The following is a 23,337-nucleotide window of genomic DNA, read 5'->3' as shown; positions in this document are numbered from 1 at the left end:
CAGCCATTTGTGTGCTAGCAGCACAGACATCTGATATTGTTTTCCGTCTCTCTCGCCATTAATCATCCGATAATTGTGTAGTCTCCTAGTATACTAATGGAATGACATATCAAATTACAGGAACATGCATTACATCGTGGATCACATGTAGAAGTAGCATTGTCTCTCCAATGTGTTCAAAATTCTCTTCAGATCTGCTATAATTGTCTCTCCATGTTTGGTGAAAGCAGAGCGGCCTACTGCGGCGTCAGAACGTACATCTTGCAAGCATGAGAATCCACCGTAGCGGTCAGCTCCCCTTGAACTGATGCAGTATCCGAATGCTGAAACATGGATTTGAAGTCGAAGACAGTAAGAACATGAATCTATCGTAGAGAAGGAAATGGATTCGTCTCGGACGCTTACCGCCCAAAGATCACGAGCATTGACGACGGTCGACGACGAGAGGCCTATATCGGACCATTCGGCGGTGATCGTCGCCGGTGAACTTCCGCGGTTCCAGAGGACCACGGCCACCGTCCCTCCACTGAGCGGGCCTGCCCAAACCTACACGAGCCGACAGCAATTGCAAGGTTGTTGAGACAGAATGATGAAGACGGTTGACACATCCTATCAATTCTCAACTATGATAGATGTGACTGTCTAAGCTTCAAAGAGAAGATGTTTAAGATATCGAAGGGACCAGACCTCTGTACCGCCTCCCCACACTACCTTCTTCCCTTGAACTCCAAGTGAATCTGTTGACAGAAACCACATCTTGTTTACGTTCTTCTTATGTTATCTGTGAAACGTGAAGATAACTTGAAATTGATACCTTGATTAACAGCAATGACCTCGGAGTTGCTCAGTATCTCTAATGCATCTTCGCTAATAGATCTTACATCACATCCGATCAACAAAGGAGCCTAAAGAGTTGCAGCGGCATTAGTATTTCTCTGGTAGTGCAATCAAGATGTGGTTACAGTTGAATACCTTTGCCAACGCCCATATACTAAAATGCGATCGGTACTCCTCTGTCGTCATCCCACCATTCCCTACTTCGAGCATGTCGGGATCTATATGATTTAGAATCATGTTATGGTAATCGATACTGTCGACAAGGTGGAAGGAGAAGTCTAATGGAACAGTGTCATCGAGTACCATTCCAGCCTCCAGGCTTTGCATAAGATGCCCATTTGTCATTCTCATCAGCACGGGATGTCATGCTGACACCATGTGAAACATCAGTTTCTAAGTGAGGTTTGGAGGAATCTAATGTATCTTATGAAACAGTTCATGTACGTGTTCATTTCAACCTGTCCCAACTGTCGAAGATGTCTCCTGTTGTTCTCCAACTGTGGCCTATACCGCTCGCCCAAGTTGCTGGGTCATCTGCTCCCCTGTGATACAGTTTTTTTCCAGAGCATGTCAGATTTCTCCATGTATATGATGATGACTCTAACACAAGCTTAATGTCAGATTCTCTTTCTGCAAACTCACCATTCACAGAGAGAGAAGAAGATGTCCCTTCCTGAATTCTGAAGAGCACTGCTCATCTTAGAGTACCTATGTCGGCAACAAAAAGCAGCTCAGACATCAGTTCTTAAGCCATGGCTGGAGTCCGCTAAATTGGCATTTAAACGTCTGTGCTTCTTGACATCGACCACATAGCTAACCTTTCTCTTGGGCTGGTACCAGGGTTGTTGCAGTTGTCATACTTCAAGTAATCAACACCCTGAAGTAGAAGCCACAATAGAAGAATGAAGACAGACCAAACAACTGAGGCATGACAGAGTAGTATCTTAACATTCAAACAGATCTTGCATACCCAAGAGGCAAATGTTTGAGCATCTTGATCTTCATATCCCAGTGACCCAGGCATTGTCTTGCTGCATGTCTGTGTCCTGAAATGTTTTGTTTGAGGTCACAATTAGTTTGCCAGCACTACTTATCCTAGAAGACCACAAGTGCTCAAAGGAACTGGTGGATTCACAAGACCTGAGTGGCTAATCAGCTAAATTCTATGTAGAATTTTGGGGCAGCTACACTAGAATCGAGTTTTATGATGTCTCAAGTGGCTACTTGTTTAATTCAATGTTAGTTTAACTTGCAGATTGTCAAATCCAACACTGGTAATCACAGAAAGTGGAGTCATGGAATGAACAACATGAAAATTAGTACCCTGCATCACTGTAGATTCCAAGCTTAAGTCCATTTCCATGCACGTAATCTGCAAGAGAGTTTATCCCAGAGGGGAATGTTGACTGCTTCGCAACTAAATTGCCCTGAAATCATCATGGAATAGAAAAAGGAATTGACAGTTCTGTAATATCTCAACACGGATCAGTTTATACCACTCGGATCTCGTAAACCATATGAGACAATAGATCAGTTCATCTATTATATAGCGAATACATAACAAAAATAATAAGAATTTATATGAACCAAAAACTTTTCTTACACATTACCTGGTAAACTGTTGTTTTTTCATATATATATATACTGTTTTCCATACATACTTCTAAACTTCTTATCAGACACTCAAATTTGGTTATGGTTGAAGTTAAACTATGCAAATAAAAAATGTAAAATACTTAAAAATCATAATCTTGGGCCAAAGAAATTTTATTTGAGTGTAGATAAGTCAAACAGCCACAGGCGAGCGATGAAAACAAGCAAAAACAGCTGTGAGTTGGTAAGAACTTTGGAGTGTCAGGAAGAAGAAGCACGAGATGACAATGTTTCGATGCACCTGCATGCGTTGAAGCAGAACAGACATGAAATAGCTGCGTCATACAAATCTCCAAGTTTTCTACTCAAGTACTGACATGGGCAAAGAACCAGTTCATAGCCACGTATAACTTTTGTCATGCCTAGAATTCATGGTCTGATGGTGTTGGGAGCAAACCGCCGCTTGCATCCAACAAAATCCCTGGCGCAGTAGAAAGGAGAAGACAACGTTTGACATAAATTCTCACCTGAGAGTCCCGGTAGTTTTCTCCCCAGCAGTCGTCTGTCAGCAGTGAATCCAGAAATTACAGCAACAAACCACAGTAATTAGTGGTATTTACATGGATCTACTGAATCAGTCACTAAGAACAAGAAGGTTATAGATAGAGAAGAACACCTATGTTGACGTATTGATAACCCAGTTCGGCAAGTCCGGTGGACACCAGCGCATCCGCTGCATAAGATGTCACACATAGTCAACAAAGCTTCCGATGTAAGTGAAAATAATTTTGTCTTCTTCTAAGGTTTCCTTTGATTGTCAGATAGACCGCAACGCAAGTTGGTCATCTTCCGTCCATGGCGATCTCTCAGTATTCCTTTGTATTGATTCGTGGCCGACGTGAGTCACGTGTTGACTCAAGAAATCGAAGACTTCGCTTTCATGCAAATCCTTTACGGACGGCAAACTGGACTTATTGCGTAGCTTTACATCACATCGTGGGTTAGGTGGAGTGGGTATAGCAGCGGCATGAACAAAGCCTAGATCTCCCAGAGCAGAGAGAGAGAGAGAGAGAGAGATGAGTCCTACCTGTTTCTCTGATGAGCTGCTCGTTGATGTCGCAGTGGAAATGGTTCCAGCTATTCCACCTGATCCATTTGGTGAGATTAATATCATCAATTAGATACGTCTACCAACATAATTGGATGCTTGAAGCATAGAGCAGGAGCAAAGATGGGGTCCTTGCAGTCTGAGGAATAGATAACAAGGCTAACATACAGAGAACAAAGAAGATGAATGAAAACTAATACTCATCGACAAGAAAGAGGAAGAAAACACGATCGGAAGCGGAGGAGGAAATATGTACCCCATGGGAGGAGTCGTGCCGAGGCCATTGTCCAACACGCTTCTCCTCGTCTCCACCGCCGATTCCCAACCTTTGGTGACTCTGTCTCCGGTTGCTGCCGTCGGTAGCAAGAGGAGGAGGAGTAGGAGAGACGTCAATGTTGCTTCACCTGCAACTCGAGCCATCCTCAACTCCCAACCGAAGCCACACACCCTATTATATATAGTGTTGATCCAAAAGCGGTAGGTATGTTTCGCAGAGGGAGGGAGAGGGGGAAAGTAGAAGAGTGGAACCCACTTACCCTCGCGCCAGTCCCCCGCGGACTCCCAATCTTTAGATAAACTCCCCGCCGTGTAACACCGTTGCTTGCTTGCACGCTGCCGCCGGCGCCGCGGCACTCCTCGGACCAAACATCAAACACCAAACACCTTCATGCGGCACGGGTGCATGGGAAACGTGGGTGTATGCGCTTCGCCCGTGATCTGTTCCCTGTGTTTGGTCCCAGCATGACCCGACACGTGGGGCCCTGGACGGGTGTGGCGACGCACGACAACGTGGGCTCTTCGAGGCGAGTGACGCTATCTCGTCACGGTTCCATTTAGCTCCTGGAATTGTGTGTAACGTACGTTACGGTTTCTTTTGAAGTATTCATATGAAAGTGGAGTTAAATATGATTATATATAATTGATGTGGAGTTGGTGTAGATAATTATCGGATCACTCTGACCTAATTCAAGCTTTGTTATCGTCGAAGACGACTTGGTCGAAGACGACTCGGATACTCGTTTGGTGATCGATCTATTCAAAGATTTCTCCTATCATTATTTATTTAATTGACATCTAACATACTTTTCTACACCATCATTATTATCATTTTCTCATTACCATGATAATTATCACTATCACTTTTGTTAATATATGTCATCATCATGGATGTTACTATTGTAACCACTGCTATTATAATGATAGATATTTATTATTATTATTATTATCATTTATTGTAACACCACTAGTCACCTTGTTTACACTATTATGCACTATTATAATAATTATTATTATCATTATCGTGCGTATGTTATTATTATTATCATTATCGCATGCGCCTGTACGTGCACATACACACATATATATATATATATATATAATCTTGAAAAACGTAGATATATATGTTGATGGAAATGGAGGATTTCTTTTATTAGAATAAGCATATGTAAAAGTACATTTATATCCATATAAAAGATGATTTTTTTTCCATACACAATAATTTCTAAATATGTCTATTTTAAACAAATATGATTACCGAATGTTATCTATTTAGTCTTAAACAAATGTAATTACGAAATTTAGGATCCATTAGGATGTGATTTCTCCACCAACCCATTTGTTTTGATGTGATATCGGAGCATGTTCGTTCTAACAACTTGGATGTGAACAAGCTAACTGTGGGGTTAGCTGAGGACATGCCATGTTATGATCTTGCTTTTGGTTTGAGGACATGATTACAAGTTGTGACCATTCGCTTTCCAAGATTTCATTGTGCAATTCCTTCGTTGTAGCTGCAATAATATTCCTGTCGTTTATGAAGTTGGTTGGGTTGATCATAAATATAATGGATCGTTGCATTCAATTGCATTTAGTATTAGTTCGATTACGGAGAAGTAGGCTTCACCAATCCCTAATACGATGGAACGCTACAAGTGAAGCTAAGGCTACCAAATTACTAGAAATTAGAAAATCCACACGATGTAATTATTAACTCCATTGTAAAAACTTACACAAATATATGATTGATTATGTCGTTCCCTAATTAAATCAAATGAATATATAATAATGATATAGGAATAAATACGTGAGGACATCTATAGTTAGTATTCACAACTAAGCATCATGTGGTTAGTGTCGTATGATTGACACCTTATCGTCACGATACTTTATTACTATGTCATTAATACCTTATCGACATATAATCGATGCTTTGATTGAATAGGATGGACGTTATTATATCTCAGGTTTAATGTATCATTTTCTTCGTAATCGATGTTCATAATAGTTTTGTAAGTGCGTTAGATGATCACCGTTGGCTTCGAATCAGCATCAAACTTCGATAATAAAAAATTGACTTAATAAATTTGATATTATTATTTTAAAATTTAGGATTTTTGATCACATGATTCCATATTTTCAAGTTATTTTTGGTTTGGTAACTGCGTGACTCCGTTTGGAACTTTTGGTGATCTTTGACTTAGCCGTTAGTTGATAGCAGGTCAATGCCCACTTCCTTCTTGGAGGAACACATCAAAAGAACCCACCTTTCGTAAATTCTGATCTCTACTATGGTTTGTGGTATCCCCTTTTGGTTGTCACACCGTCTGATTGATGCTCCGAAGTGAGTAGATCAACTTCTTTGCCTCGAAGATTTGCGGTTCCATTTATTGACCAATTGATCAACTTCTTCTGAAATGGCTGTCGTCGTGGTGAGTTCTTTGCCTTGTTTATCGGGAGTAATGCGCCACACGAATTGTTCCGCAGATGGATTCGATCGTTTGGCTTCCACAAGATGCGGTAGAAGCACGAAGATAGCTTGCGGTGAGAGGCAACAGAAGTTGCCCGCGAACCGTTTGTTTCGTGGTCCGTGTGACTCAGGTGACATGAGAGTCTTTGTTTTATCGGACTTGCACACGGACTATAAAGAGAACATGGAGTGGGTGAGCCGCCTTTCAACCGTTTGGTACAAGAAGGATGTTCTTATTGTCGCTGGAGACGTGTCGGAGACATATAAGAACTTCGTGTTCACCATGGCTGAGTTGAAGCAGAGGTTTGACAGTGTTTTCTATGTGCCAGGAAACCATGATCTCTGGTGTCGAAGAGAAGGTGGAAATTTTGTAAGGTTTTCTTGATTTTATGTTTGATAATGTTGATAAAGCTTTTGACTTGCTCAAGTTATTTCTCCACTTAGGGGACAATTGCATTTCTGCATCAAGAGTTGACAAAAACATTCTGTTGCCTTTTTCTGAACTGATACCATGGATCTTTAATCAATCTGAGACATGGCTACTCGGGAGGTGTACAAGTTTGTGATTTTCCTGGTTGCCAGATCAACTAACTGAGACAGCTAGAATTCTCGTTTCAGATGGACTCTGTGGAGAAGCTGAACGCTTTGCTTGATGCATGCAGCAAACTAGGAATAGAAACCTCTCCAAGAATTGTGGGGGATGTGGGTATCATTCCTTTGTTTTCATGGTATCACAAGGTAGTTGATCGTTCTCATTGATGAAACAATGTTTTCTTGTGGCTTTTTTACAGTCAGTTGTGTCAAACTTATGCATTCGAATTTTCTTATACTGTAGTATATTCTGTTGCAGAGTTTTGACACAGAGAAAGATATAAGTGGCATTCGAATTCCATCACTTGAGATGGTAAGATCATAAATGACTGACTTGATAATTCTTAACCAAATTGCTTTTGGTGACGAACTATCCTCTGTGTCACTTGAGATGGTTTGTCAATGTTGTTGCAGTTTCTTAAACAATTAGTTATCTTGTCTATATCATGATCCTTGTTTCCTATATATACGACCAGGCATGCAAGGATTTTCACTCATGCAAGTGGCCTTTACAACTAGCAAATGGTGATGTTGCCCTTGCTCACTTCTTTGATATTATGAATGAGAAGAACCATAATTTGTTCGAAGAGATACGAAAGACTAGTTGTCATTTGATAACATTCTCTCATTTTGTTCCAAGGTAATTTGCACTTTAAATGTGTAGGTCCTTTATTTTTCCAAACACCAGTATGAAGGTAACAAAAATGATAATGCATGATTATAGTTGCCAGGAATGGGCACTTAGGGTTTGTTTGCTTGCCACATTTATGAGTACTGGTAACGAAAACCCTGCAGTTCAACCATATGTCAGGAGTGCAAGTTACAAGATCTGTGTTGAAACTGCATGTAATTTGCAATAGTACAAGTAACCAAATTCTCTCATTTTGATGTAATGCCTGCATTTGGATTGCATAATTTCCAAATGTGAGCGACCAAATGACCCCTTAGACATCTAGCATTCATTTTGAGCATGGTATTCTTTCTTGGATGGCATCTTAGAGTTATTTGATTTATGTGTTTATGATTTGATTGTTCAGATATACTTATCATCAGTATGCATTCATTATGTTATTTTGATTTATCTTACCTAGGGAAAAATGTGAAAAAGTTAGCAGACCATTTTTTTCATATATCTGCTTGCAAATATACATATTTACACTTAAATATGGACTGCAATAGTGTTATTTGGCTCTGTTGTTATTTTATTTTTGCTAAATCAGTCCTGATTATTCACAATGTTTTCTCATCCTTGATCTGCTTTGTGATTCAAAGTTTAATCCATAAGAAACCTTGTGTGACTGGCTGCCAATCTGACTTACACTCTCACAAGAGGGTTTTTGGCAGGAGAGTGTGTTATAGGAAGTCTAGACAGTGAATTGAAGAGGTGCATTATGTGCCTAACTGGTTGCATAGTTTAGGCTGACAAATTGCAGAAACAACACAGGTAGCTTCCTACTTTATGTTATAAGGGCATATAGGAAGACAAAAATAGACACATTTCGACATAGAATACATGCCTTACAAATTTTAGCCATTTGATCCAATTGAATCAGGATGCCAAAAGTTTAACCTCGCGTAAAAATAAAGAAGGTAATAAACCACCAACTATCCCTGAATGTGAACTTCAAAATTAAGATCTTAAGAATGCACCTTAACTCTCTTTGATGCATATATTGTTGTAACTCGAAACAATTATTGCAACAGGCAAGATTTATGCCCGGAGAAGAGGATGCTTTTCTACCCAAACCTTCCAAAGATAATAGGCTCTGATTTTTTGGAGGTCAGAATAAGGTCTATACATGGAGAGAATATAGGCAGATCACCGTGCCATATTTTTGGCCATACACACTTCTGCTGGGATGCCGTACTTGATGGTGTCAGGTATCTATAACTCCATACAGGCACGGCTCTCTCATGCTCCCGACAGACAAGTACTTGAAAAGAATCAACTTATCTTTACATTGCAGGTATGTTCAATCACCTTTAGCTTATCCCAGGGAAAGGAAGAGGAGGATGTATGGTGGTGAAGACTGGTTGCCATTTTGCATCTACGATAAGGGATTCACTGATAGATTATCACCTTCATACTGGTCTGATTACTACTCCAAAATCAAAAGAGATCCAGAAAATACTGATCTTGCACCATGGGTCGCCAGATTCTACGCAAGGTAGCCCAGGTCACTTTGTCTTCGATTATTTATTCTTGACCCTCTTATTATGATCTCTGGAGTATAATATGTTCCAGTGATGAAGAGATACACACTTGGTTGTCTCTGTTGAGAGGAAACATCGCCTCATGGGGCTAACTGTGGGTGGAGTTCCTTTCACAACCTCGGTAGAATATTAAGACATTTGAAGGAACTATTTGAATTGCTCCTATTTGGAAATAAAGAAAGAAGGAATCTTAGACTAAAAAGGACTCTTCATAAAGCCCTCCATACTTGTCTCCCAAAACTCTGAAAAGGTTTCATGGCCTCTTCTCGTCTCAGATTGTTGTCTTCTGACAGTGGAGTGTGGACTTCACATGGCTGGAGACAGAATTCTTCTGATAGCAATCTCGAGTTAATTGAACTGGAAGAGAGAGTCGAGAACAAAGTGAACAGAGGACAGTGAAGGTTAAGGTCGAGTGAAGTAGATTCAACTTGAGCATTTCTTTGCTAATGAACCGATCCATCGGTGGTTTCGGAACCATTGTCAGGTCTAGACCATGGTTGCTAGTGATTGAATTCTGGGACCCGGAGACAAAGTAGCCCCCTAAAGAGTGACTGAATCAACCTCCCCCAGTTTCTCAATCCAGTACTGCTGGGAGCTTTAAAGAAAGATGAGATATCTCCTCATCAGGGCTCCACATTCCACTTGCATCTCTGTACGACAATAGTTTGAACTGGATCATACATCCATCAATTATTCTCAGAATTTTCTTGGATTTTCTGTTGTTTAATTAGATGGACATGCTAGCATTAAATATGAAGGAAGCAGTAGCAAGCTACAAGGCATGCAGCTCTGACCTCCCTTTGCCCATGTGATGGCCAAAACTTGCCACATACCATAATATTGTGAACATAGGAGCATAAACAAAGTGAAAGAGGAATCAAAAGTAGCACTCCCCCAATCTTTGTCCGTCCTATAAAGCTCTGTAACGTCCACTATAGCCTCAGAGTTAACCCAACAAGTCTCATTCTATCTCACCTCTCCCTCCTAAGGATGGACTAGAGGTCGCCTGCTCCTTGTCAGGTGCGGTGCTATCTTGCGTCCCTCGAAGGTTTGGGAATCTTATTCCATTTGCTCTCTGTGAGGTGGAGTGGTGATGGCAGCCGCAGGAGAGGCTGGGACGGCCACAGGAGGAGGGAAAGGGAGGTTTAGAAGCCTCTACTGGAGGCTCAGAGCCGGAATAAGGAGGCAGCTGGGAAGAGCAAGAGAGAGCAAGCAGCGTTTCAGCTTCCATTATGATCCCTTCAGCTATGCGCTCAACTTCGATGATGGCTGCTCTGGCTTCCTCTCGCTGTAGCTCCTAGTTTCTCTTTATTGTTCTGAGAGATGTACAGCGACATATCTCTGGAGTAATGGGTGTTTCTGGCTTCTTTGTAGCTGCGTTGGAATGTAGGGAAGCAGAGGTGAAGAAATATATCATGGCAGCTCATCAATGTTGATGTTTTAGTAGATAATCATCTTTCGTTTATATATTTCACCTCGTTCACTTCTGCTTCATTGGATGAATGCTCTTTTTGAACACTCATGCTGTTACTGTTTTTGGTGTTCATAAGGAGATGTCTTAGTTCTATTCGATTCTTCTTCCAGAACAAATGTACGATGTAATCTTTCTTTCAAAGAAGAACAAAACTTGAGACGTTCTTGTAGCAACCAAATCTGGCTCTGCTGCTGCTTGACAGATGGAATATAGAAGGGGCCATTATGGCTTCTTTGATTCCCCCAGTCTGCCGCTTCTTCTCTCTTCAGGACAACTGTATTTGAGGAAGCTCAAACGCATCATAAGCGAAGCATTCATTGAGCACCTTGGATCCGGAAAAGAGAACAAAGAAGAAACAGAGGAGTATTACTGTTGCCGGTAAACCTCGCCAATTTTTCCAGCATTGCCTCTCCAGTGAACGAAGAAGAACGATGAAGAAATAGTGTTACCTCGGAGAAGATAAAGAAGCAAAAGAGTATGGAAATAAGAAAAGAAAGTTAGCATTTGTGCATGGATTCAAAAGGATACAAGCATCAAGGAGAACTTGTAGACTCAAGTGCAATGTTTTCTGGAGGCTTAAGAGCTTCTTCTTTGTGCTTAGAGCTGGCTTTTTGATGGCTGTGTTTCCTGGTTGGATGAATGAGAAGGTCAAGTGTGTGCTGCTACTTGATTTGAGCTAAAATGCAATCACTCGAAAGTATATCAAATCAATGACAATAGTTAGATATTAATAATATCATTAGATCATTCTGTTGTTTTAATCTGTCTCATGTATATTTCTTGCTTTTCCGTCCATCTATATACCTAAGTCGAATTGGTTCACTCCATTCATATGGCTGTAGATCCTCAGCTCGTTCGATCAATTGACAGGCTTTAATTGAAGAAGACTGCCACCAAAAGACAAAGTTTTCAATGAGGAAACAGAGTCTTACCAAAAGACAAGCATGCTTTGACAAAAAAGAGCAGCACAAAAAGACAGCCTATTTTGACTTATGCGTCTTCCAAACTTCTGACACACAAACAAACAGTGGACTTCTGATCACTTACTCGGATATCTCAATTCGATATGTTGCCATTTAGCTAAAAGATCGAATTTTGTTTTACCCACACAATGCAATTCTGCTGATCGAAAGGAAACTTTCTATCGAACACCAACACAGGTGTCGTGGGGAATTGGCTAAACCATCTCACGCCGGGAGGTGGTTGATCGATCGGAGAAGACGACGGAGGATAAATTTAGTTCTGGTTTGATGTTTGCAGTTTCGAGGCTTGTTGCTAAAGGTTGTCAATGTCATCTGTCGGATCTTATGGGATCTCTCGCGAACTTAATGTTTGATGTAACGCCTGGTAATTGAATGAAGGTGTTTATATCGAAACTTATATTCTTGCAATCTTCTACGAAGAACAGTTATATCGATTTATATTCATGCATTGATGTTTTGACCTTTTTCTTGCATTAATAGATATATTCTGAGTTGGGGGAGAGGCCGAGTTGGACCGGGTTTGATGCGGTGCAAGTTACGAGTTGGACTGAACTCGGGTGAACCATTACTAACCGTAATTACCTGCCTCCATTTCCATGTCTTGCACTTTTCCAAATCATTTATCGAATTAAGATCCAATATAAGTTTCGATATATATATAATTCTTGCAAGATATGGCTTAGAGAGTCAAACCAGAACCAGCAAACTTCTCCGTCGTCATCTCATCCAATCGATCAGCCATCTCGGGCGTGAGATGATTCAGCCAATCCCCTACCAGACCGCGTCTGAAGAAGGAGATGTTGTCGACCGTCCAATACCCGTAGTCCGTGGTGCCGCTCCTGTTCACCTCCGAATTGCTTAAGCTCTCCATGGCACACAGCCGCACGATGCCATCGATCACCCCTTCCTTCTCCTCATCCTCCGAGAAGGGGCGGCCAAGGAACTCCGCCAGCCGCTTCAGATGAGCTACGGTGTCCTGCTGCAGCTCCTCGTACTTCACGAACAGTATCTTCTTCGGCCTTTCCAAGTGCGCCTTCCAGAAATCGAGCACATGGTCCCAGTACGGCCCGAAGATGGAGAAGCCCTTGCAGAAGTTGTCGAAGGCCTTCTCGAGTGTCCATGGCTCCAAGTTAGCCTCCGTCCTGAATCTGTTGTTGAAGTGCCATAAGGATATGAAGTTGTCCTTGGGGTATGTACACGACTCTGCAGCCTGACTCCGTCACCGACGCCGGTAGGGACTGGAAAGGGATGTGCGTGGCGAAGAGTCGCGGCGGTGGCAGCTTGCTCAGGTCAGGTACTCGGTTGTTGGTGTAGATTTGGTGTTCAAGGAAGGGGATGTACACATGGGGATTGCAGGACTCCAAGGCATGTCGGGAGTCGACGCAGGAGCCACGGTTTATGGTGGAGAAGACGAGGGCTTTGATCCATATGGTGCCGGACTTGGGGATGGTGGCGACTAGGACGTCGGTAGGGCGAGCTTTGAAGTATTTTTGGGCGACCATGGTGCCTACTATGCCCGTCAGAAACCCGTGCCAGCCGTCGTAGCAGTGGATTGGGTTGCCATTGCCGGAGTCTACGCTTGGTAGTGCCGACACGAGTTGTGTGTAGTGTTGATAGGTCCGGTGATGGACTTCTTCTTCTTCCCCCTCGATTCTCGATGGAGATAGGGATTTGTAAGCGTCGGCCATGGAAAACGCGATGAGGCCACTCAGGCTGATCTACCAATTTCCTAAATCTTAGCATATATGAGAATCAAACTATGTAGATCCAATTCACGATATATATACATTTTATATTAGATAGTTTGAGTGATGACTGAGTTGGTCTTGTCCATTATACATGTGCACGAGAAGGAATCTCTCCATCCATTGTTGTCATTAACATGCAATGACATGGAGATTGATCGACACCCATCGATTACAGTCCAAAAAAAAGACTGAAAACAACAGTACGCAAGTTAGTGAAGGACACAAGTAGAAAAAGAAATAGAAATGGTGAAACTCGAAACCACCCTATCTCTTGTCAGGACGATGCAATTATTGTCCTTAAAATTTTGTTTAGTACGGATATAAATATTTGGACTATTTGGTAATTGTCATTTCTGGTCCGTCCAATGCATAAGGAAAACGTGACAGGTTTATGATCCATTTTATTGAGAGAAATATTTTAAAATTAAAAATAAAAATTTAAAAATTAATAATAAAAATATATTTATTATAAATATTTTTTATACTTATGAGATCCTCACGGTTCAAAAGATAAATTTGTCTAACTCCTAGGTTTTCTAGATCGGATCGATAGTTGGAAGGAAAACCCACATTTCCAGTATGATTCAACTTATGCTAGATCGGATCGATATTTGGAAGAAAATTTTTTTTATCACAAGTAGATCGGATTGTACTGATTAATTCTGCATTGAATTCTATACGTGGTAATGAAGTCGATTAGAAGGTTTCCTGAGGATAGTGGTAAGTCCTCTCGTGGTTTACATCTCGGAGACTATCACCCTTCCAAAATGTGAGGGAGGATTAGATATTAAAGACTCGCATATCATGAGGTTTGCCTTGCAAGGGAGAAGGATCGTGCAATATTTGAATAAATTTAATTGTTCATGGTTTGAGGTGGAAAGAGCTAAATATGAGAATGTTGACGCTTCGAACATTCATTTTTCTTTTAAAAATAATTAGTTTTATAAATTATTTTTATCAGCTTTTAAAATATTACATGATGAATTTTCTATATCTATGGGTAATGGTTCTTCAATTAACATTATCTTAGATCCTTAAATTTTTAAAATTTGGATGTGTCTATCCATTTAAAAGTGACTTTTTATAATATTTCTGAACTCTATAGTCACTTTATTTTGAATTTTATTTGTAATGAATCTTGGAATGTGCCTAAGGCTACAATCTATATTTGGGAGTATGTTTTTTAGGATTATTTGTCATGTGGATCTATCTTGTCTTTGTGCCACATGATAATTTTTTATTGTGGAAGCTTGATGAGAAAGATTTGATTTCTTGTAAGGCTGTGTATTGGTATCCACATTGCTAAATGGGCAACTCTCTCTCTCTCTCTCTCTCTCTCTCTCTCTCTCTATCCACTGGGGATTGGTGGCATAGGTCATAGAAGCTATCGATGTTATTAAGGGTAAGAGTGTTTTGTAGAAAGCTTTCGTACTATCATCATCTTTTCATATTTGATAGACTTGCTAGGCTTAGTATATGTGATATTTTATTATTTTCTTTTTGTAGATAGGTACTTGAGTCGATCTCACACTGTTTCCTTTAAGTGTTCATTTCATTGAACGGAGGATACGTGTGCATTTTCTTTCCTTTTAAGCTTGGTATGTGGGGCAATGAATCAATGAGAGTATGCAAGGATTTTTTTGGGCTATTATTTGGAGCTCTCATTGCTACTGTCTTGTGATGGTTGTGGAGAGCGAGGAATAAGATTCTATTCTAGAATTGTCAACTTTTCTTTTTCAATCTCTTGGCACACACGGATATATCGTAACATGACTATTAGATAGTTATAATTTATAGACATTCTCATGCATCTTACCATAATGATATTTATGGTCCATATTATTAAGAGACTTCAAAATCAAAAGAAAAGTTTTGACAATTAATAATTAAAAAATATACTAGAAAATCATTTACATGATTTGATACTTCATACCTACATACAAACCTAAAATTTTTATCATTTGAGATCCATTATAAGTATTCTTGAGTTAACACTACATCTATAAAAAAAATTAAAATTTTCACATAACAATCTTTTTAAATCATAAAAAAAGGGAACATTTTATTTTGGCGATAAAGATGTTCATGTGATGAACAACATTATGAAATAACATTTCAGTAAATGATTTCATCATTCATTTCCGGTTCTGTGATCTCCCATGCATTCAGTTCGAAGAGCTTCACATCCTGTGCACCGTTGTTGAACACAAAGAGATGAGCGTTTTCTCCTATAGCCACACTAGGATAAACCCTTGATGTGATACATGTCTTGCCTCCGGCTCCAAAACTCTCCACAACAGAGTGATCAATCTTCAAAATAATAAATAAAATTAAAATATTAATTTTGAATATATATATATATATATATATATATATATATATAATTTTATATTGTTTTGATAAGGACTAGAAGAAAAAGGAAAATATCACAAGAAATAAAATGCAAACATACCAAACTTCTAAGAGATATCTTTCTTGTTTTTGTAATATCGATGTCAACGAAGCCCGCAAAAGTGGGTTTGTATGTACTTTCCCTCTTCGATGATCTGCTGATTTAAAAACACAAAAAATTAGATAACATAAATAAAAAAAAACATTTAACCATCGTATCTCTAGATCATTATTATGCAATATTCGATGCACAAAGAACAAGATGAAGATGTTATTTTCCCAGCTAAGTTTTTTCTAGGAATTTTCCTACCACCCAAGGATGTTTGCATAGAGGATTAACATTCTTTTATGTAGCTCAAGATCTAATGTTTTTGTCCGAATAGCTTCAAGGCTTATACAAAAAAGAATTGCAAAATAGATGAGATCATAATCGTGAGAAATTGAGGTCAAAACAAATGTAGATAGATATTCCCAGGCTGTTATTTATTAAGCTAATTGTACACCATAAAAAATGAAAAGAGTTTAGTTCAAGAAATATGACCTGGTAGGATCATGGCACATGAGGACCATATACTTGCTTTGAGCTTTGAAGATCCTGAAGAAGACAGCAGTTCTCTCTTCTCGGTTGGCTGAGGCCAAAACCAGCAGTCCAAATGGCCCAACCCCACCCTTGGTTTCTGCTGTCTTTTTGGCACAGAATGCTTCAGCATCGTCGACATAATATGGATCAAACTCCTCAGCCTTTTCTAGACTTGCAACATCGAACGTCACCTCCACATCCGCCTATTGCAACATAAAGAATTCCAAACAGAGTTACCAAAGAGAGTAACTATGGCTAAGTCTATTTCAAGAGGAAACTTGCCTGCGCTGTTTGTATTTCTTTAACTTCCAAGAAACCACCACTTGGGATGTTCTTGTTCTTGACAAAGATGTGTTTGTCTCTAAGGGTTTCGAACTCTTCAATTGGCCATTGGACAAGCTGTCGTCCACTGTCATCTAGCCAGATAGATCTTGGAATTGCCTAAAAATAATCAAAACAATACAAAGAAGAAGATAACGATCATTCAACACTAACACAAAACCCCAGTAGTAAACCATTAAATCTTATACTCACTTGAACTCCTGCCCAACCCTTGTCCTTATCGGTATACGCACTGTCCGATTCATTCGCCCAACCCCACAGTATCCTCCTCTTCTTAGAAGGATCATAGAACGTCTTGGAGGCGTAAAAGTTCCCGTAATCATACCTTAAACCAGTGTGATCATCCGACGATGTAACATCCGGCACGTACTTATCCATATAATGGAAGTACTTCCCGACAGTATAGTACTCGTATCTCGTCGCGTCCAAGCTAACCTTCAACACATGCTTCACCCCGTCACCGTACGCAGACGTGTCTAACCCTTGCCTTCCCTTCGCCGCCACCGGGAAGAAGTCCGGGCACTCCCACATGCCGATATCCTTAGAGGAGTGCAGCGGGTGCTTCGCCTTGATCCAGTGCACGAAATCTTTGCTCCTGTACAAGATCGCCATGCCTCTTCTGTCTCTCTTGCTGCCTACAACCAGAGTCCAGTGCTTGTTCGGGGCGTACCACGCCGTTGTTGGGTCTCGAAAGGCACTGGCGTTGACGCCAAGTTCCGGGGGTATCACTGGGTTGTAGTCCGGCTTAGTCCATTCCCGGAGGTAAGGGTCGGATAGGTTGGCGGGGAACGCGATGTTTTGGACTTGGCGTTGCTCTGGGTCGACGCCGGTGTACAGGATCACGGGCTTGTCGCCGGGAAGAACAGTAGCGGAGCCCGACCAACACCCGTAGATGTCGAATGGTTCCGACGGGTAGATGGCGGGGGCGAGTGCCTTCCAGTTGATCAGGTCCGTGGAGACCGAGTGGGCCCACACGATGTTGCCCCACACTGAACCGTATGGATTGTACTGGTAGAAGAAGTGGTAGATGCCTTTGTAGTACATAGGCCCTGCACGATTTTTACAGTTTGTTTTTAGCCTTTGATTTAAGGAAATTGATTAATTTATGTTATAATACACAAAATTACAAACATACCATTCGGATCTGCTCGTTGAAATAATTGAATTTGTTGATGGTGGTGTTCAAATAAGAAAAAAAAGAAAAGAAATATAATGAGTAAGTAATCAGCAATTGATACTAAAAACATAATTAGACAACAATTATAAAAGAATTAATACCTTAAGAATTAATAAAAATATTTTTTTTTCTTTTTCTTATTTCATTCTATGAACATCCAAATGGGACTATGACGTCGTAAGTAGAAGTGAAAGATGGAATTCAAGTGAAGAACTCAAGTATTACTCTAAATATATTCACCTTCCATAGAATGAAGCTTTACGATGTCTAGAGATAATAAGGATCTTACCATTGAGCCAATTTCTAGCGGATCGGAAGTGATATCTTGGTTTTAACTCGTCATTTACCAAGGCAGGTGAAACAGACTGAAGCTCTTCATACACTATATGAGATGGCTCCACAAACATTTTGTTCCTCTCCATGGAACAAAAGCACCAGTAAACACAAACCACAAATAGCCATGCTGTCCAAACTCGATTGGGTGATCCCATCCTCTAAATTCACAAGGAAGATGATTCGGGAGAGACCTCGAACCACTGATGTTGGGGTCGTGGAGTTGACAAGTCAGAAATGTCGTGACCAGCAGAAGGTCCCAAGGGGTTTATATAGAAGATGAAAGGACTGAGGGGTGGAGAGTATACATAAATATATATATACATATATGCGGAGGGAGAAGGTGATGATGCTGGATGTGAGAGCATGCGTTCATCATTTTCCCACTCTCCTACCTCCTAGGTTTCTGCCACTTCATGATATCTAAATCTATTTGCATGAACGCTGGCAATGATTCGGCAGCTTAGTTCTTGCTCACATGCAATCCATCAGAGAGAGAATACATATCGCCGCCTTATAACAGGCAGAATATGAATAAGAGAATTTGTTCATCATCCCAGATTGGAAATCGAGCTTCTTTCTTGACCTTTTAGAGGTTCTTTTGGCCATTAACTTATCCTTTTTTCTTTTAACGACCATCTATTTGAAAGTTTGTATCATCGGGTTTGAAGGCTTAATAAGATCATAATTCTGGAAGAATCTGCCCAAGTGCATAGACATGATGTTCAGATCCCAAAAAGCCCTTATCCAAACCATCAGGCTAATCATATTCAGACAAGAATGCTGCTCCGTGGACATGGAGTTGTTTGTATGCGTTGCCTTTGCTGTCAGAACTGGGTTTGAAGGTACGTAAATAATTGATCTTGCAACATTTCCTATTGGAAAATATAGCAAGCAAGACAATCATTGTACAAATTAGTTCATGTAGCACTTGGTCATAGAAAGACGCATGAACTGCTGCTATAGCTTTTGTGACCTGTATCACTAGGATTTTATATTCCATGAGGTGGTCTATTTGTTAGCCTCATATTCGATGAGTGTCACGCCTCCTCTCATCCTACTTTATATCAGGGAATGATATGATAACGTATGTCAGTATATCATAAAGAGTATTCTATCAGTATGATCACATTCTGCTACACACATCCATCTCCAAGCACTGCACTCCACGATGTCCCACGACCACCGTCGGTGTATAGAAATCTCTAACACCAAACTTTGCCACTAAAATATAGCAATCGCCATAATTATTCAGGACATGATGCGTAGCCTAATTAAATTTTCCATCGACAAATCGATCTCAAACTTCTTGGCATTTTCTTCAAATGATATTCTTAAAAATTATCTTTGCGTTATCGTACATATAATATCTGTGTTGTGATCGTCGAACCACTAGCGCTTTTATTAGACTCAACTGCCTTCAAAGCTGAAAAGCATACGATATACGAAGCATAATGCATACATTTCAGATGCCGTGAACAAAGCAAAAAAGCCCATCTTTACAAATAAAACTCAAAAAACGAACAGTAAAGCACACATCACAGTTGGATGTAGGTAATTGGCTCACAAGGATCCACCCTTCAAGCTAGCAGTGCAAATCAAACTTTAGTTTACATGAAAAGCATGGAAATTTTCTTTGTTGACTTTGGAGCGGTCATCTTTACTAATCACAATCCTATATTTATCTCACCTAAAAGTAATAGAATGAAAAATTTTATATGAGTTAAATGTAGCAAAGATAAAATTAAATATTAATGGTTCTTCTTCATTTCATGACGGTGACATGAGGTTTTGCGATTCGCGTTCATTATAGGTCAATAATATATTGAAGACAAATCATCTATCGATTGCGAATTGTTGACACTCAAGCTTAGCGTTTAAGTTGTTATTGACCATGAACTTCTGGATGTACAGATTGAATCTGACTCATCAATATTATATGACATATTAACCAAAGACTCGGATTTCCTAGTACATTTAGACATTGATACGTGACATCAAAGTCCTTTTGTCTCAGCTAACATCGCACATGATTTTGTACTATTTTCATCAATGTAATCAAGTAGTATGTTAGGCTGCCTATAACGCTCAAGTAGATAATTATATATTTTTATAGGTGGATACCTTCCCCCTTAGTTTGACATCCAAAGATCCTTTTATACATCTTTAACAGTCTAATAATTATTTTTGACAAAAAAAGTATGTATCTAATGATCGAATGAATGGACAACCATCAACCAAATCCGTTTATGGATTTATCAGTATTCACCTGCCTTGGGTGCCTTTTTCACATGTGGAGCGAAAAGAATTATTACGATGCATTTCTATGCTCCCTACAACTCATATCTTTAGATGCAAACTCTTAATAAATTGCCTACTATGCATGTGCATGAATATTTTCTTTGTGATAAGGAAAGAAACTTGCAAAATCACTGCTATTTTAGTGTGAGTTCTCTACCAAAATTTGGAAAGTGGTCACTCAGAAATTGAATGTATCATTTCATTATGTTTCCCAATGATATACTAGGCTTTGGCTCAAGGACGGAGAAGATATGCTCATGGAGAGTGCCCTTAATCCTAATAGGAATAATCTTGTATAGGTTTCGGTTGATGTGGAAGGCATGCAACATGATTATTGCTTATGCATTGGACTGCACATCTCCTGAAGAACAATCCTGGGAAATGTGTTAAATGAGGGATGGATGAAACTAAATGCTGCCATTTTGGAATGAAGGGTTGCAGTTTGCTTCTTAAGTCAATTTTGATAGAATAGGAAATGGATGAAATTGCATTGTGAAGTAATATATTTACCTTTTGACAAACAAAAAAAAAACATACATCACAGTCAACCTTCACATAATATCGTCTAAAAGAATAAATCAATCATAAGGTTTCACATAAATCATCAATGACCAAAGAAAGTTAAATTATTACCCGTCCGATAATATATAAATGGTTTAGTTGTTGCTATATATATATTATCAAACTACTTATAATCTTCCTATATCTCACTCTTTCCTGAATCAACTTATATGCTGCCTTAAATTGCTGGACAATATATAAAATTTTAATTTTAGAAGAAAAAAAAGAGAAAGTCAAATTCTCTTCAATATTTAGTTGCGCTCCCAATAGGTGAATATACAGGGAAGGATAGAGAGAGAAAGCTAATCTTGATGGATGTGGGACTTCAAAAAAAAAATAGATTTTTCCCTTCCAACAATTGGGTTTTTTTATTTTTATTTTTTTTAATCATAAATTTATTTTTGGGTGATTTTTTTTTAATTTTTTTTTCAAAAAGATACCTCTGTTTTTATTTTTCGAATGATGCTCCTATTTAGAATAATATCTAAAATATCTCTCACCAAACCCTATAGTACTTTTTCTATCAGTTGTAGTGTTTTGGCTTATTATAGTATTTTGATCACCATAATAAATTGATTTAAAATATATTTTTAAATATTATAAATAATATAAATAAACTCATAATCTTAAATAAACCAAATTTAAGCTTAAAAAATTTATACCATAATAGCCTATGAGCAATGATAATCAAAGAGATAGAATATTATTTTATTTTATAATATTTTTGTTAGTTTTATAATATTTTTAGCATATTAATAAAAATATTATAATACCATTGAAAAACACTATAAGTGAGCCAGATAAATCAAGTATTAGTTGTAAAAACACTGCTTTGATCTTATTCTTATATGTCTATCCACAAATAATTAATCTTCTTGAAACCTCTTATAATTCTTTAACGATCTATAGGTGAAAAAAAAGGTGTTAGAAGAAATGTTTAATTCATGATATACAAATAATTATTTTAATAAATACTTAATAGATAATATAAATTCTACATATTTTAAATGCTTTATCATGATCCAAATTTTCCATAAATGCCCACTAATGTAAATATCATTCTTGAAACACATGAATGTAAATACAAATATATTTGAGTTATATATTTGCTCAAAAATGATGTTTATATATTGTAGATAATTTAATTTTAAAATGTAAATCGTGCTAAATGAGTGACACTTCTAATATTCCATTGCGATTAGCGTCTTATTTCCAACCTATGCCCTAAAACGAAGGCGGCATCGCCTCCGCCCGTCCCTCCCGTTACGACCACACTCCTGGGTCTCAACAGTGAGTTTTGATCTCCTCCCCCTCCATAATTGATTCGATTACATAGTAAAGGACTAGATTTTGGGATCTGGTTTGCTCCGCGGGAGTTCCCCTGATGTGGTTTGCCCAGATTTTTCTGGTTTTGCTTGTCACATAAGATCGGGATAGACTTTCGTGTTCTTTCCTTTAATTTGTTTGTTTTTCTTCGGTTGAAGGGATATGATAGTTGTATGTCGACGGTAATGATTAAAGACCGACTCAAATTTCAGTGCCATTCTTCGCTTAATTGGCGTTTTTGTTTCAAAAGATCGGATTTTGCTCATAAAAATGATGACTTCGTAACATAACTTCGTAGTATAAGCTTGGTTATGTGGGATTTGAAACATACCGAGTTAATAGGCTTTCGAAGTGTCTCAGGATAAAGAGGAGATTGGATGGCACAATGTTTGTTTGCGTCCAATCTATCTACAGTTGATTGGTCATGAGGAAAGAGATGTTCTTTGGTTGTTCATCCTTCCCTGGGAAGGATTGGTCTCAAAGATTTATGTGCGTGTTGTACATGCTCAATGTCATAGTATATTTAGACCTCCATTTCTATGTCTTAATGATTTTGATTAAAGAAAACTAACCGCATTTCAGGATTCTTATCCAGCTTCACGCTAGGGAATAAAAAATCGTATGAAATATCATTGTTGATAACCCTCACTAGGTTTGTAATTAACAACTGTTCCTGATACACCATTGTTGCCATGTAATGCTGGTTTTGAATTTTTATGATTTTTGTATGCACCTTTGCTTTGTATCTCAGCCGTATTTACTATATATATTATGTTAGGAAACTCTTGCAGTATGTCATTCTGGCGTACATCCACGTTGGTGACTTTGGTCTCTTCTTGAGAAATTAATGAAGAGAACATGTGGAATGGCATAGAAACATGCAATGACATTGAATCGTTTAATCTATCACTAGACTACTAAGCGCTTATGCAAGTAATTACTTTTACAGGCAACTTAGTTGAATTTAGGTTTCATAGGAAGAATCACAAGAGAATTTGTATAGACAATGGGTTCACGAGGTGCCAATGTTCT

At 39.0% G+C, this 23,337-nt stretch overlaps 3 protein-coding genes and 1 pseudogene across 4 annotated transcripts; 1 reads left to right on the top strand and 3 right to left on the bottom strand.

Moving 5' to 3' along the window:
- Positions 1 to 25: 25 nt before the first annotated feature.
- LOC103982384 (alpha-galactosidase) lies at positions 26 to 4,091 on the bottom strand. Its single transcript, XM_009399305.3, has 16 exons — positions 4,075 to 4,091; positions 3,795 to 3,986; positions 3,518 to 3,576; positions 3,107 to 3,163; positions 2,958 to 2,992; positions 2,161 to 2,264; positions 1,808 to 1,883; positions 1,656 to 1,714; positions 1,480 to 1,545; positions 1,296 to 1,379; positions 1,141 to 1,205; positions 973 to 1,055; positions 815 to 905; positions 688 to 737; positions 406 to 546; positions 26 to 323 (listed from the first exon to the last, which is right to left on the bottom strand). The coding sequence occupies exons 2-16, from the start codon at positions 3,956 to 3,958 to the stop codon at positions 237 to 239; spliced, it is 1,221 nt and encodes a 406-aa protein (XP_009397580.2). The 5' UTR covers positions 3,959 to 3,986; positions 4,075 to 4,091; the 3' UTR covers positions 26 to 236.
- A 1,880-nt stretch (positions 4,092 to 5,971) lies between these two features.
- LOC135671798 (uncharacterized) lies at positions 5,972 to 10,554 on the top strand. 2 transcript variants are annotated; one of them, XM_065180013.1, is made up of 7 exons: positions 5,972 to 6,158; positions 6,302 to 6,654; positions 6,903 to 7,022; positions 7,135 to 7,188; positions 7,352 to 7,515; positions 8,580 to 8,756; positions 8,843 to 10,554. In XM_065180013.1, exons 1-7 carry the CDS (start codon positions 6,149 to 6,151, stop codon positions 9,045 to 9,047), a joined length of 1,083 nt encoding a protein of 360 aa, XP_065036085.1. In that variant the 5' UTR covers positions 5,972 to 6,148; the 3' UTR covers positions 9,048 to 10,554. The 2 variants fall into 2 exon arrangements, with proteins under 2 accessions (XP_065036085.1, XP_065036084.1); XM_065180012.1 differs by having other exon boundaries at positions 5,972 to 6,654.
- A 1,665-nt stretch (positions 10,555 to 12,219) lies between these two features.
- Positions 12,220 to 13,288, bottom strand: LOC103983340 (cytosolic sulfotransferase 8-like; annotated as a pseudogene).
- Positions 13,289 to 15,282: 1,994 nt separating this feature from the next.
- On the bottom strand, positions 15,283 to 18,372 carry LOC135671797 (beta-fructofuranosidase, insoluble isoenzyme 3-like). The gene is made up of 7 exons (XM_065180011.1): positions 18,074 to 18,372; positions 17,743 to 17,751; positions 16,800 to 17,656; positions 16,548 to 16,706; positions 16,227 to 16,468; positions 15,747 to 15,840; positions 15,283 to 15,604 (listed from the first exon to the last, which is right to left on the bottom strand). Exons 1-7 carry the CDS (start codon positions 18,273 to 18,275, stop codon positions 15,410 to 15,412), a joined length of 1,758 nt encoding a protein of 585 aa, XP_065036083.1. The 5' UTR covers positions 18,276 to 18,372; the 3' UTR covers positions 15,283 to 15,409.
- Positions 18,373 to 23,337: the final 4,965 nt, after the last annotated feature.

This window comes from Musa acuminata, chromosome BXJ1-4 (genome assembly GCF_036884655.1).
Source record: "Musa acuminata AAA Group cultivar baxijiao chromosome BXJ1-4, Cavendish_Baxijiao_AAA, whole genome shotgun sequence".
Classification (NCBI taxonomy): Eukaryota; Viridiplantae; Streptophyta; class Magnoliopsida; order Zingiberales; family Musaceae; genus Musa; species Musa acuminata.
This window is presented reverse-complemented; position numbering and strand designations above follow the sequence as displayed.